The sequence below is a fragment of the Panthera uncia genome, chromosome F1 (genome assembly GCF_023721935.1).
Source record: "Panthera uncia isolate 11264 chromosome F1, Puncia_PCG_1.0, whole genome shotgun sequence".
NCBI lineage: Eukaryota > Metazoa > Chordata > Mammalia > Carnivora > Felidae > Panthera > Panthera uncia.
This window is the reverse complement of record NC_064813.1, coordinates 27,223,213-27,236,381: the sequence shown is the minus strand read 5'-3', so window position 1 is coordinate 27,236,381 and position 13,169 is coordinate 27,223,213. Positions and strand designations below refer to the sequence as shown.

Here is a 13,169-nt window from a genome sequence, read left to right as displayed (position 1 = left end):
GTTTATTTTTGAGAGAGAGAGAGTAAGCAGGGGAGAGGCGGAGAGAGGGAGAGAGAGAGAATCTCAAGCAGGCTCCACACTGTCAGTGCAAAGCCCCACTTGGGGCTTGAATTCACGAACCATGAGGTCATGACCTGAGCTGAAATCACAAGTCGGACACTTAACTGACTGTGCCACCCAGGCACACTGGAAGTCTAGTTTTTTAAAAGATTGAAATTATTCTCATCTAAAAAAGGTGTTTTTCTTTCCTTCAATTATAGTCTTTAAACAACTTTATCGGATACTTGAATTTGAGTTTAGAATAAAGGAACATTCCCTAATTTTGTCCTTACTGCAGTAAATCTTAGGAATGAATTTAGGATTTTCATACATTGCTAACAGTTCATATTTTGCAGGGGGTCATATTGGAAGAGCAGAATCTGATCCTAGATTGGATGTTTCGCATAGACATCTTCCACGAAACTCAGAACGTTCGAGAAGTAGAGCTCGGTCTGAGACTAATACAAAGAAATTAGCTCCATCTCTTCCAGATAATAAACAGGAGGACAGTACTGCCTTAAATAAGGACTTTTTACCTCTTGAAATTCGTGGAATTCTTGATGACCTACAGCTGGATTCTACAGTTCAGGCTGCAAGGCAAGAAATAGGAGAGTTACAGAATCCGAAGTCATCAACACCAGTACAAGCTCCTAGGAGTCACAGCCCAGTAAAAAGAAAACCTGACAAAATAACAGCTAATGAAGATCCCCCTGTTATTTCCAAAAAGCGCCACTATGACACAGATGAGGTACGGCAGTACATTGTTAGACAGCAGGAGGAAAGGAAGAGGAAGCAAAATGAAGAGAAGAAGGCTCAAAAGGAGGCCACCGAGCAAAAGAACAAACGATTACAGGAGCTCTATCGGAAACAGAAAGAAGCCTTTACTAAAGTCAAAAATGTGCCTCCTTCTGAGCCATCAGTAGCCAGGCGACTGCAGGAAACTTACTCCAAATTGCTACTAGAAAAGACCTTGCTTGAAGAGCCACCTCACCAACATGTCACACAGGAAACACAGGTAATAGTAGTGTCAGAAATACAAAGGGAAGTAATTCATGATTGGAAAAACCTTATTCACCACTTTGTTGCCATCATTTCGAATATTCAGACAGACGCCCAGACGGTATTTAATAGTGATGATCTTTTCATGAAATTTATTGTGTGTGAAGAGTGATTTGATAAATATGATTAGAAAGAAGTGCTCAGTGTAGCATTTCCTAGAGTGAGTGTTCCTGATCTCTGTTCAGCTCGTCATTGTTGTTAGTTCCATCCTTGCCTAGTTTTCACGGTGTTACTGAGCATAAAGTTAGATGATGTTCATAAAAGCCTAGTTTTGTAATCTGTGCGGAACCTAGAGAATATCCTATTGTATGTGATGATTTTACGAGTATTGCTCTTGTTTTAAGAATAACATTCAGTACGTGCCATGTACCTACCACAGACTGTGTTAAAGGTTTATAGGGTAAAGCTTCACTAAATCCTCACAACCCTGAGAAGGTAAGTACTATTAGTATTTCTAGACGAAAAAACTGAGGTTTAGGAAGAGTATTATTTCCTTCAAATTACACAGTTAGTATTAGGTGCCCTTCTTGGATTTCAGATGCAATTTTGCTGTTAATTGTAATGGCTGCTTTTTAAGACAAACTGAATTTGGATTGGTTTTATTTTAGGAGAAAAAAGCCCTCACATTTCATGAATCTTTGTAAATTGAAGTGAATTAATATTAGTCTTATGTACTCCCTGAATATATCTTTGGGATGGGGGTCAGATGAATTTGCTGTCCTTTTCTCCTAGACCAGACCAGGGTATCAACCTTCTGGAGAATCTGACAAAGAAAACAAAGTCCAGGAACGTCCCCTAAGTGCATCTTCCAGTAGTGACATGTCTCTGTCAGAACCTCCACAGCCTCTTGCAAGGTAAAAAGGGGAGAATGAAGTATGATTAAGATTCTTTCCATGAAATTTAGTATAGTGGCCTAAGCTCAGTGAATTCTGTTGACTGACCTTCCTGTGTGAGCAAGAAGTTTATTTAGAAATTGGTTAGTATCTTCTGGTGGATCCTTCAGCATGGGGTACATCTGTATTTGCTGCATACCCGATTCTATTGTTCACTTTTACCTGTCCTTTAATATCCAACCTAAATGTCAGTTTCTCGCAGGGATCCTGCGATTGGAAGCACTCTTGCTTTCTCTGAACTAAACACGCAATAAACGTTTGTTGGATGAATGAATCACAGTGAAGTTAATATTTTAAAGGATTTGTGGTGAATAATTTTCAAAAGGCACATCTGTGTCCATTACTATTCAGAATTTCTTTAGATGACTCATTCCATTTTATCCATCATCCCTTTCAAAAGTTGTATTTGGATATGCATATGAACACGTGAACAAGGGCTGGATTGCTGATCAAGGACTATTTTGCTTGTTTGCTTAAAATTTTTTTTCTTGCTGTAATATATTGTTTGCAATGAAGTAAAAAAAAAAAGTATGCATGGAATTTGAGGGGATTTTGAGTTTATATGTTTTTAAACAATTTAAAGTAACCATTTTGAGAAGAGAAGCATTTGGAACTCTTTTGTGAGAATGCACAAATAAAGATCAAATCACATCCCAATTTGGGTCAGTATACGTGGTCCTTTCACCCCATTGCCCCCCCAAAGAATAAAAATGCTTATAAGAATAGCTAACATTTATTGAGTACTTGTTAGTTTCCAGGCACTGATCTACATACTTTGCATATATTAGCTTATTTCTTCTTGTAATTCCTTGAGTTGGGCATTATTGTTATTCCCATTTTACGGAAGAGCTAATTGAGGCCTAGAATTTAATTAATTTTCTCCAAGATCAAAACATTAGTGGTGGAGAGGGATTTGAACTTCAGTCTGATTCCAGAAACTCTGTGCTTTTAACCACTCTACACACTGCCTCCCAATAAGTTTCATATGATTTATTTAAAGTTGTAAATAACCTTTCAAATTTCAAGCATAAATAAACTTTAAAGTTTTTTTTTTTTTTTTTTTTTTGGATTTGAATACCTTCAGTAGGTGTACTCTTCAGTTCATCTCAGCCCCATTATTATTGTCAGACATAGTCTTCTGGCTTCATGTCCTCTGTTTTACCTTTCCTGAGTTTCCTTGTAACTCTAAACAAGTTAGCCAGTATTAGAAACAAATCAGACGTAAACAGATCGATTATTGTTAGCTTGCACATGTTCCTTTCCTTTTTTTTTTTTTTTAAGGTTTATTTATTTTGAGAGAGAGCAAGTGTGCACGAGCAGGGGAGGGGCAGAGAGAGAAGAGAGGATGTACTGTCAGTGCAGAGCTGACGTGGAGCTCGATCCCACGAACTGTGAGATTGTGATCTGAGCTGAAGTCAAGAGTTAGATGCCTAACCAGCTGAGCCACCCAGGCACCCCTTTCCTTTTTTTTAATATCACATTTCTTCACCTTGAGATATGTAATCTTTTGCCTCCACCATCCCTCTACCCATTTCTTAGGTTCACCATTTCTGTTAGTAGTCTTACCATATCTCAGTTACTTTATGCTTGGAAGCATGGCATTACTTTTCCATGCCCTTTTTGCCCCATGTTCTTCATTAGCTACGTGGAAAACTCCAAATTACGTACTTGACCCTGAAGACCTTGAAGATCTAGCTCAAAAGTCACTTCCCTTGGCTAGCAGAGTTTATTCTTTTCTCTCCACACTCTATTGAACTTTATATGTCTTTATGTTAGTACTTATGAGATTGTAGTTTAGCTATTTATTAGTGTCTCATCCCTGCTAGATCTTAGAAACTAAAGAGTAAGGATTTAGTCTTAACTGAATTAAGTCTTTCCATTTTTGTCTCCCCTGTGCCTCTATCATCAACATAGTGCCTGGCACGTAATTGGCATTGAAATACTTGAATTTAAAGATCTTGGATTTTTACTTAGCAATATCTTTTATGTTTATAACTTCATTTTTTTGGTTGTTCATTTGTTTTTAAAGTTTATTTATATTGAGAGAGAGAGAGAGACAGAGGGAGGGAGGGAATCCCAAGCAGGCTCCTCCCTATCAGTACAGATCCCAATGTGGGGCTCAAACTCATGAACTGTGAGATCATAACCTGAGCTGAAATCAAGAGTCAGATGCTTAACTGACTGAGCCACCCAGGTGCCCCTATAACCTCCTTTGTATTCCCATTACTGCCAGCTTAGTTTGAGGCCTAATAACCTCACACTTCATATTTTGTGGCATAGAATCTATGCATGAGTCTTCCTTCATTCCCTTTTTATAGCAGCCCTTCAACACCAAAGATTGCTATTATACAACCTCTAACTAAACCTTGCGTGACATGCTTTCCACGCTTTTCAGTTCTCTTTTCACTCTGCTTCCCCTCCTCCAGGTAATTCTTTTGTATTTACTTTGTAAGGCTTCCCATTTCTCCATACTAGTTTGGTTGCAGCCTGTCCAGCTAACTTTGAATCATAATTTGATTTGTTGGGTTAGCCATGCATCCTAGCTTTCTGTCATCTGTGAATTTTATAAGAATATCTTTATGTCATCATCTAAAAATAATGGACAAGACCAAGGACAAAACTTCAAGTTATTTTTTATAAGCATCTTCTTAATAGTTCACATTGAGCTTTAATTGTTTTTTATAATATCTCTAAATATACAGAATGTCCATGGTCTGGAAATGTAGGTGAATTATATAATGTCATCTAGGACATCTTTGTTTGGTTTCTCTATTTTATGGACAGCCTTCTCTGTATTGTATATTCATAATGGGTATTCATAGTTTTGCATTGGTATTCATGGTTTGATGTTCATTAATTTTTTTTTTTAGAATGAAATTATAGGGGTGCCTGGCTGGCTCAGTTGGTGGAGAGTGTGACTCTTGATCTCGGGGTCATGAGTTCTAGCCCTACGATGTAGAGATTGCTTAAAAATAAAATCTTGAAAAAAAAGACATCGTAATAATCTCCTTATTTCTTCAGTATGTACAATGTTAAACATAAACATTTATTAAATATTTGTTGATTAGAATAATGACTCATGCCTATGTTAGTAGTTAGCAACCTTAAGCATTTCTCTTTTATATAACATTATTTTTAAATTTTTTTTTTAATCTTTATTTATTTTTGAGAGAGACAAAGACAGAATGTGAGTGGATTAGGGGCAGAGAGAGAGACACACACACAGAATCCCAAGCAGGCTCCAGGCTCTGAGCTGTCAGCACAGAGCCCGACGTGGGGCTCGAACTCACGAGCCGTGAGATCATGACCTGAGCCGAAGTCGGACGCTCAACTGACTGAGCCACCCAGGCGCCCCATATATAACATTATTTTTAAAGGAAGGAGTAGAGCCATGTTGTAAAGAATTTTGTTCACAGCGTTTTAAAGGTTATAAAGCCTTCTCTTTAATTAATAGTTAAAAAAATATGTCTTAGTTGAAGAAAGCGGTTTGCATGACATTTCATTTTTATGAAAATAACAATGCCAGAACACAACACACACATAGAAAAATGTTTGGAAAAGATATAATTCTAAATGAAATATTAATAGTGCCTATTTCTCATTGTTTAGCTATGAGAGATCGCTGTCTTTTTTATCCTCTTTGCCTGTCCTTTTTTTTTTTTGGTGGTGAGTATGTGTTACTCTTATGAGAAAAAAAAAAGAAGTTAAAAAAACTGGTGGCTTAGTCATGAGTTACTGTCTTAACTAACATACTGTGACTTTCATTTCTAGAAAGGACCTGATGGAACCTACTTGGATGCAGCCTGACAGATTGAGCCCACGAGTCCACAATTCTCAACCACAGCCTCTTGCTGGAACAGCTGGAAATTTACTCTCCCATCTCTTGAGTCTAGAGCATGTAGGAATTTTGAATAAGGATTTTGAATCTATTTTACCACCCAGGAAGAATCATAATATGGCCTCAGGGCCATTAACTTTTACACCTCAACCATATCTGACCTCACCAGCTGCTCATCCAGATGCCTTGTTAAAACCTAGTGCCAGCCAGTATAAAAGTAAACTGGATCGTATTGAAGCCTTGAAAGCAACAGCTGCTTCTCTGTCCAGCAGGATTGAAAGTGAAGCCAAGAAATTAGCTGGGGCTAACATTAACTATGGGTCAGTATGGAGCACTGAGTATGATGTACAGCGAACACCCCAAGAGGATGGATCTTGGACGAAGGCTCCAAGTCCACCTATGAAAGAGGATACTGAAGATATTTTCTCTGCCCGAATTCAAAAGATGATGGGAACCTGTGTATCTCATGCAACTTTTGATGACGATCTTCCTGGTGTAGGCAACCTTAGTGAATTTAAAAAGCTTCCTGAGATGATAAGACCTCACAGCGCCATATCAAGGTTTAGAATGCGATCCCCCGGTCCCAAACCAGAAGGGCTGCTGACACAATTGTGTAAGAGGCAGACTGACTCTTCTAGCTCTGATATGCAAGCTTGTTCTCAAGACAAAGCCAAATTGTCTCTTGGTTCCAGCACAGATTCAGTCAGTGAAGGGCCTCTTCTTAGTGAAGGGAGTCTCTCTGAAGAAGAGGGAGGCCATGATGGACAGCCCCCATTGAAGGTAGCAGAAATCTTAAAGGAAAAGGAATTTTGTGCTGGTGAAAGAAATGGTTATGAACCCATCAAAGAATTTCAGAAGGAAGCTGAAAAATTCTTGCCACTTTTTGGGCACATAGGTGGTACACAAAGCAAAGGACCATGGGAAGAATTGGCAAAGGGAAGTCCACATAGTGTCATTAATATTTTTACAAAATCCTATCAGTTGTATGGAAAAGGTGAGAAAAATAACTAAGCCTTGTGCTATTTGTGTGTTAAGATAAATCATTTAATAATTCTGTACAAGATAATACTTAAGTACAAATTTTCATTATTCATTATGAGGATAGTGGGGACTTATTGTCTAAATTAGTCTAAGTTAATCTAAATTATCTGCAAGCTTCCACTAGAGTATTACAATTTAATCTTTAAAATTTCATTTTTTAGCTGTTACTGTCATGAACCATAGTTGATAGGTAGTTGTAGAAATTTTGGTCTACTTCATAGGTGGTGTTTGGGATAGGTATGTATCAAATATACACTAGGTTTTCTGTGACCATGGGTATGTATTTAGATAGAAAATAACTGTATTTCCTAATACACTGATTGGTGAGTCATTGGGAATATAGTGGTCAAGAACTGAGGGGCATCTGTAGTAACATTTCTAATATGGAAACTACTACTGCTTGTTAAACCTAATTTTAAAAATATTCAGACTTCGAACAGTAATGTAGCTATATATTGGGGTTGTGAAACAATTAACTTCTAAAGTTTCTTTCTTCTCCCTGATAGACTCAATTCCTTCAAATCCCTTTCTCTGTTCTTCTACTGTAGGTGGATGCTACTCATTTTATGCTAACATAACCTTAGAATTTCCAGTTCAGAGAATGAGGCTGAGCCTTAAGTCAGCTATTGATATCTGTGGGTTTTTTATTTCCATTCTACACAGTGAGCAACTTATTTGATAAGTGAATTGATTTCATCTGTTCATTTAGGCTTAACTGGGTATTGCAGTGCATTTTTCTAGAATTCGTATTTAGCTACTTTGTTATGATCTCGTGCAGGCCTATTACATGCTGTTGGTCTCTTTTTGTTTAACACTTATTTCTATATTAACACTGTTTCTATATGGGGTATTTTTAAAGTATTTTTGATGAAAGCAAAATGCTTTTTATTTTTTAATTTTTAAAAAAAATTTATTTATTTCTTTATTGGGGGGGGTGGGGCAGAGTGTGAGTTGGGGAGGGACAGAGAGAGAGGGAGACACAGAATCTGAAGCAGGCTCTAGGCTCTGAGTTATCAGCACAGAGCCCGACACGGGGCTCAAACCCACGAACTGTGAGATCATGACCTGAGTTGAAGTCAGATGCTCAAGCGACTGAGCCCCCCGTGCACCCCTCAAAATGCTTTTTAAACAATACCCACATTTTTTTGTAAGAAAATTGTGTTTTTTCTTAAATCCTTTTAGATTTTCATTAAGATTTTATAGTTAAACTGAAATACTTAGAGTTGAAATGATATCTTACTTAGGATTTGCTTCCAAATAGTCTGGGGAGGGGAGTGAGAAATGACGGGAATAGGAAGTAATTCTTGAAGCTGCGTGATGGATTCCTTGGTTTCATTATGCTATTTTCTCTACTTGTATGTTGGCAAATTTCATTAATAAAATGTTTAAAATGTATTGTTAGATATAAAGATAAATTGAAAAGAAGCACTAATAAAAGCAAACTAAAACGTTCCCTAAATCCACGTTGTTAATCCCCATCTTGTGGAATGCTTTGCTGGTAGTTGTTTTGTTTTTGTTTTAAAGCATATTTCAACTACTACTTTTGACAGGGTTTGAAGACAGGTTGGAAAGAGGAACCTCAGCCTCGCGGCCTTTAAATGCCGTCACGACCCCTGTGAGCAGTGTTTCATATGAAGATGACTTTGTCTCCTCTCCAGGGAGTGGGACTTTGACAGAAAGAAAATCAGCTCTTGAACCTAAGTAAGAAAATGTTGACAATATGGACTAAAATCCAAAGAGTGAGAAAACTTTACAAATGAGAACTGTGGTGTGACTCTTACTTTCCTTTGTTTGAAGACACAGTGTAGAGGCTGCATAGCATAGTACTTATTAAGAGCATGGGCTCTGGATCCAGACTGTCTGGGTTGAAATCCTGGCTCTCCTGATACTAGTTGTTTGTCTTCAGGCATACTGTTTAACCCTCTCTGCTTCGGTTTCCTTCTCTGTAAAATAGGGAAAATAAATCGTTCCTGCCTCATAGCATGTTATGAATATTCAGTGAAATAAAAAGTACTTAGAACACGGCCTGACACATAGTAAGCAGAATGTAAGTTGTTGAATCAATCTGCGAACCCCTGGTAGAGGAGGATGTTGGGAAACTATCCCATGGTGTACTAATGTAAGGGGATTAAGAAATGGTTTTCTGTGATAGAATTGAGGATGACCCGTTGGATCTTTGACGCCATGATCCCAAGTAAATCAGTATTTATTTTTTCCTAACTGGGAGAACGTCTAAACTCTTGCAAGCCTTTGAAAAATTATATTAATCATGTTAATATAGTATTATTAATCAATTAATTTAATTAATTCTTAATTGATACAATAGATACTATAGTATATAATATAATATAGTATAAAACTATACTATAAAGTTATAATGTTAATATTTATTAGACACAATGTACAAGGCACTGAGAGGACTGAGGGGACTTTGCTTGTATTAACTCATTCTTACAATAGCCTGATGTGGCAAGTATTATTGCTACTATTCCTGCTATAGAGAGGAAACTGAAGCATCCAGGTTATGTTACTTGTACACAGTCCTGTAGTAAGTGAATCAGACTTTGCCAGGGAGAATTTCCTTCCTAAATCTTGCTACCATGTAAAGTAGTCTGTAATTACTCACATTCAATATCATTTTCTTCACAAATTACATATTGTAATCCATATAAAATTATTGGATGATGTTTTGAAAATTAGTTCTATCTGGTTAGACTAATGGAAGTAAGTATTACTAAAATTAAAGTGGGCAAAGTCTAGTTTTAAATTTTGAACTCTAAAGGAAAGATTAAATTACTTTTAAAGTTTATTTACTTAGAGAAAGAGAGCACATGCGAGTGGGGGAAGGACAAAGAGAGGGAGAGAATTCCAAGCAGGCTCCATGCTGTCAGTGGGGAACCCAGTGCAAGACTCGATCCCACAAACCATGAGATCATGACCTAAGCCAAAACGAAGAGTTGGACGCTCAACTGACTGAGACACCTAGGCACCCCTGTATTTTTACTTTTAAGTGTCTGAATTATCCATTTTTATTGGTTTCACTTCAGTAGATAACTCCCTTAGATTTTTTTCAGTAATAAGTTAAGCCACAGGGAACAATCTAAACTTATGGTAGTAAGAAACCAAAACAGGAAAGTGGAAGGTTATCTTTGATTATGGTTATATTCTCCTTGTGATTAATAGATTTTAAAATATCTACAGTTTTAGTGGTTTTAGGGTTTTTTAGTCATTCTTTAACCACTGTCGCTTTCTTTGGCAGTATCGCAGCTGGCAGTGTGGGCCTTCAGGAGGACCATTGTAGCAGAAAATCTGCCTATGACCTGTCCTCTGTGGACATTACCTCCCAGCGCTCGTCAGGGGCCCAGTCTGCTGCATCGTCTCGCTCATCTGCGTCTTCTAAAGGGAAGAAAGGAAAAAAAGAATGTAAGTGGAATTCTACATGGTAGTGTTTTCTCTTACCAGTCATTTTGTGGTAGCGATCTAAAGGTATAATTTAATTCCATAAGAAGTTAGATGCATTTCTTTGTGATAAAACATAATTAGTTTTCATATTTTTTTGTCATTACAACAATGCCTTTTGATATATAACATTATAAATCCTTTGTTTAATACAAAAGGAATACATTTGCAATGATAAAAAATCAAGGATTATAGATGGATGAATAGTTGTAAAAGAAGTTAAGATTTTTAGTAAGATTCCTTCCAGACAATTTGTAGGCATATGTAAATAGGAGATGTTACATATATGGGATCACATTTTTTTTACATGCTGTTTTGTTCTGTCAGTGGGTTACAGATACCTTTCTCTGTCAGTAAATATGGATCACCCTTTGTAATGACTATCTAATGTTTTATTGTTTTAATATGTTGTAATTTATTTAGCAGATTTCCTGTTCCTGGACATTTAGGTTATTCTCTATTTCTTTTTTTCATTATGAACACTGCTGCATTGAATATCCTTATAAATGTATTTTTATGCATTAATCTGGTTCTTTCCCGTAAGGTAAAATCCTAGAAGTGAGGTAATGGGGCAAGGAGTATGTCATGTTTAGAACTTGGATATATTTTGCGGCGCCTGGGTAGCTCAGTTGGTTTAGTGTCCAACTCTTGATCTCTGTTCAGGTCATGATCTCAGAGTTTCTGAATTTGAGCCCTGCATCGGGCTTTTGCACTGACATTGCAGAGCCTGCTTGGGATTCTGTCTCTCCCTCTCTCTGCCCTTCGCTTGCTTTTGCACTCTCTCTCTCTCTCTTTCTCTCTCTCTGTCTCTCCAAAAATAAATAAGCTTAAAAAAAAAAAAAGGAATTTGGATACATTTTGCCAAATAGCCCTTCAGAAAGTTAATGCCACTTTATACCCCTAATAGGAGAGCACTAGGAGAAATTATTTCTTAATCATTAGCTAGCATAACTCTCTTATAGATTGTTCTGAAAGTTTTTGGTGGGAACATTAGACATCATTTTACCAACACTTGCCAGTGTCTGTCTTTTTTTATGAAATACTGATGCGGTCAGATAGGCTGCTTCAGAAGTGTTCTGATATAAAAGAGCTCCATGGTTCCATAAATTTGGGAATGCTTTTAGAGTGAAGTAAGCTTCTTTTCTACAGGATTTATCAACACATTTAATATGCCAACATGCGCTATTTATTTTAGGATGAGGCTTGAGGTAGCAGTATGAAGTATTTTCCAAATTTATTTGTTCACAGAATCGTTTCTTCCATCAACATGTTAGGTCATTTGGATTCAGCTGGACACGTTTTGGGATGTGCTGAACTTGCTCAGTTCTTTTATTTTGCAATTGTTTTGTTTTGTTTTTATTTTTATTTATTTGAGAGAGAACATGCATGTGCATGCTTGTGCGGGAGAGGGGCAGAAGGAGAGGGAGAGAGAAAGTATCTTGAGTAGGCTCTATGCCCAGCACAGAGCCTGACACCACAGTGCCCGATGTGGGGCTTGATTTCATGACCATGAGATCAAGACCTGAGCCAAAATTAAGAGTTGGACAAATAACCGACTGAGCCACACAGGCGCTCCTGCTTTCTTAGTGTCTCACCTAAGGTTACTAGCCAGTTGTTGGTAAAGCCTGGATAATGACTTCTGACTCCCAAATCCAGCTTACCTTCTACTATAATATACTATACAACTTAAAATATTATATTAAATATGAGTATAAGCAATACTCATAAGTTTTTAAAAATGATCTAAAATATAACTAGATGAAATATAGGTAGTGTTTTGTGGAATTCATTTACCCCGATCCCCTCTTACAATGCCTTTAAAAACAAGCAAACCCTATATAATGTACTTTATACTGCATCATGTAAAACTTAGTTTCTCCTGTGTACCCAAGTTCTAAAATCAGTGTAATTTTTGTTGTATATGCTCCATCTAGTGGTGAAAAAGAGTGTCTGCCTGCTCACACAAAAATAATCTCAATAATGGTTGAAAGTCCTCGGTAGATTAAAGTGATAATCATAAGAAAATATTTTTATCTTAATTTAACTTTAAAATATATAAATATACTCTCATTTGGCAATCTTTTAAAGTAGGGACAAATATTACAGTTTCTAGTTGGTTGAAATCAAGAGCAATTTTTAAATCGTGTGCTTATTTTCAAAGAATAAAGAATTAATGAATAAAGAATAATGAATGAATTAAATTATAATTAAATTTATAAATTTAAATGAAAAAAGAAATTCATTTTTATTATGGAAAAATTAGAGATACCCAGTATTAGCAGCTTGCTTTTAGCCTAGGGATCATAAATAGGTTTTAGATTATAGAGTCCATTCTGATTGATAATTCCTTAGATCGTTTGTGTGTTTTTAGCCCCCCCTTGTGATAATGTGATCAGCATATCTAATTCATGGTGCACATCTTTACATAGCATCCTAGAATGAATTACCACAAATGAGGTGAAATTTTGGAGTCAAAGGGGAACAAAAATTATTTTTATGCATTTTTAAGTTGTCCTCCAGAAAGGATGTATCAGTTTGCACTCCCATGAAAACAATGAGTATCCTTTTCTGTATGTACTGAATAACACTCGGGGCTTAAAAATATTTGCTAATCTAATAATGAAGAAATGGCATCTTATTTGAGGTGGTTTGCATTTCTTTGATTGCTTGTTGGGCTTAATACTTTTCATATGCTATGGTGGTTTTCACTTTTTATTTGTTTATTTATGTATTTATGTAATTAATTAATTAATGTTTATTTTTGAGAGAGAGAGAGAGAGAGTGCGCACAAGCAGGGTAGGGGCAGAGAGAGAGGGAGACCCAGAATCTGAAGAAAGCTC

At 36.7% G+C, this 13,169-nt stretch overlaps 1 protein-coding gene across 2 annotated transcripts in view; it reads left to right on the top strand.

The window, feature by feature from the left end:
• Positions 1–13,169, top strand: part of CEP350 (centrosomal protein 350) — a 151,557-nt gene that overhangs the window by 47,724 nt on the left and 90,664 nt on the right. For both annotated transcript variants that reach the window (XM_049634147.1, XM_049634146.1), the window contains exons 10-14: positions 396–1,054; positions 1,831–1,952; positions 5,763–6,823; positions 8,421–8,571; positions 10,130–10,293. In XM_049634147.1, coding sequence (XP_049490104.1) covers positions 396–1,054; positions 1,831–1,952; positions 5,763–6,823; positions 8,421–8,571; positions 10,130–10,293 — 2,157 coding nt within the window. The remainder of the gene's footprint in view (positions 1–395; positions 1,055–1,830; positions 1,953–5,762; positions 6,824–8,420; positions 8,572–10,129; positions 10,294–13,169) is intronic.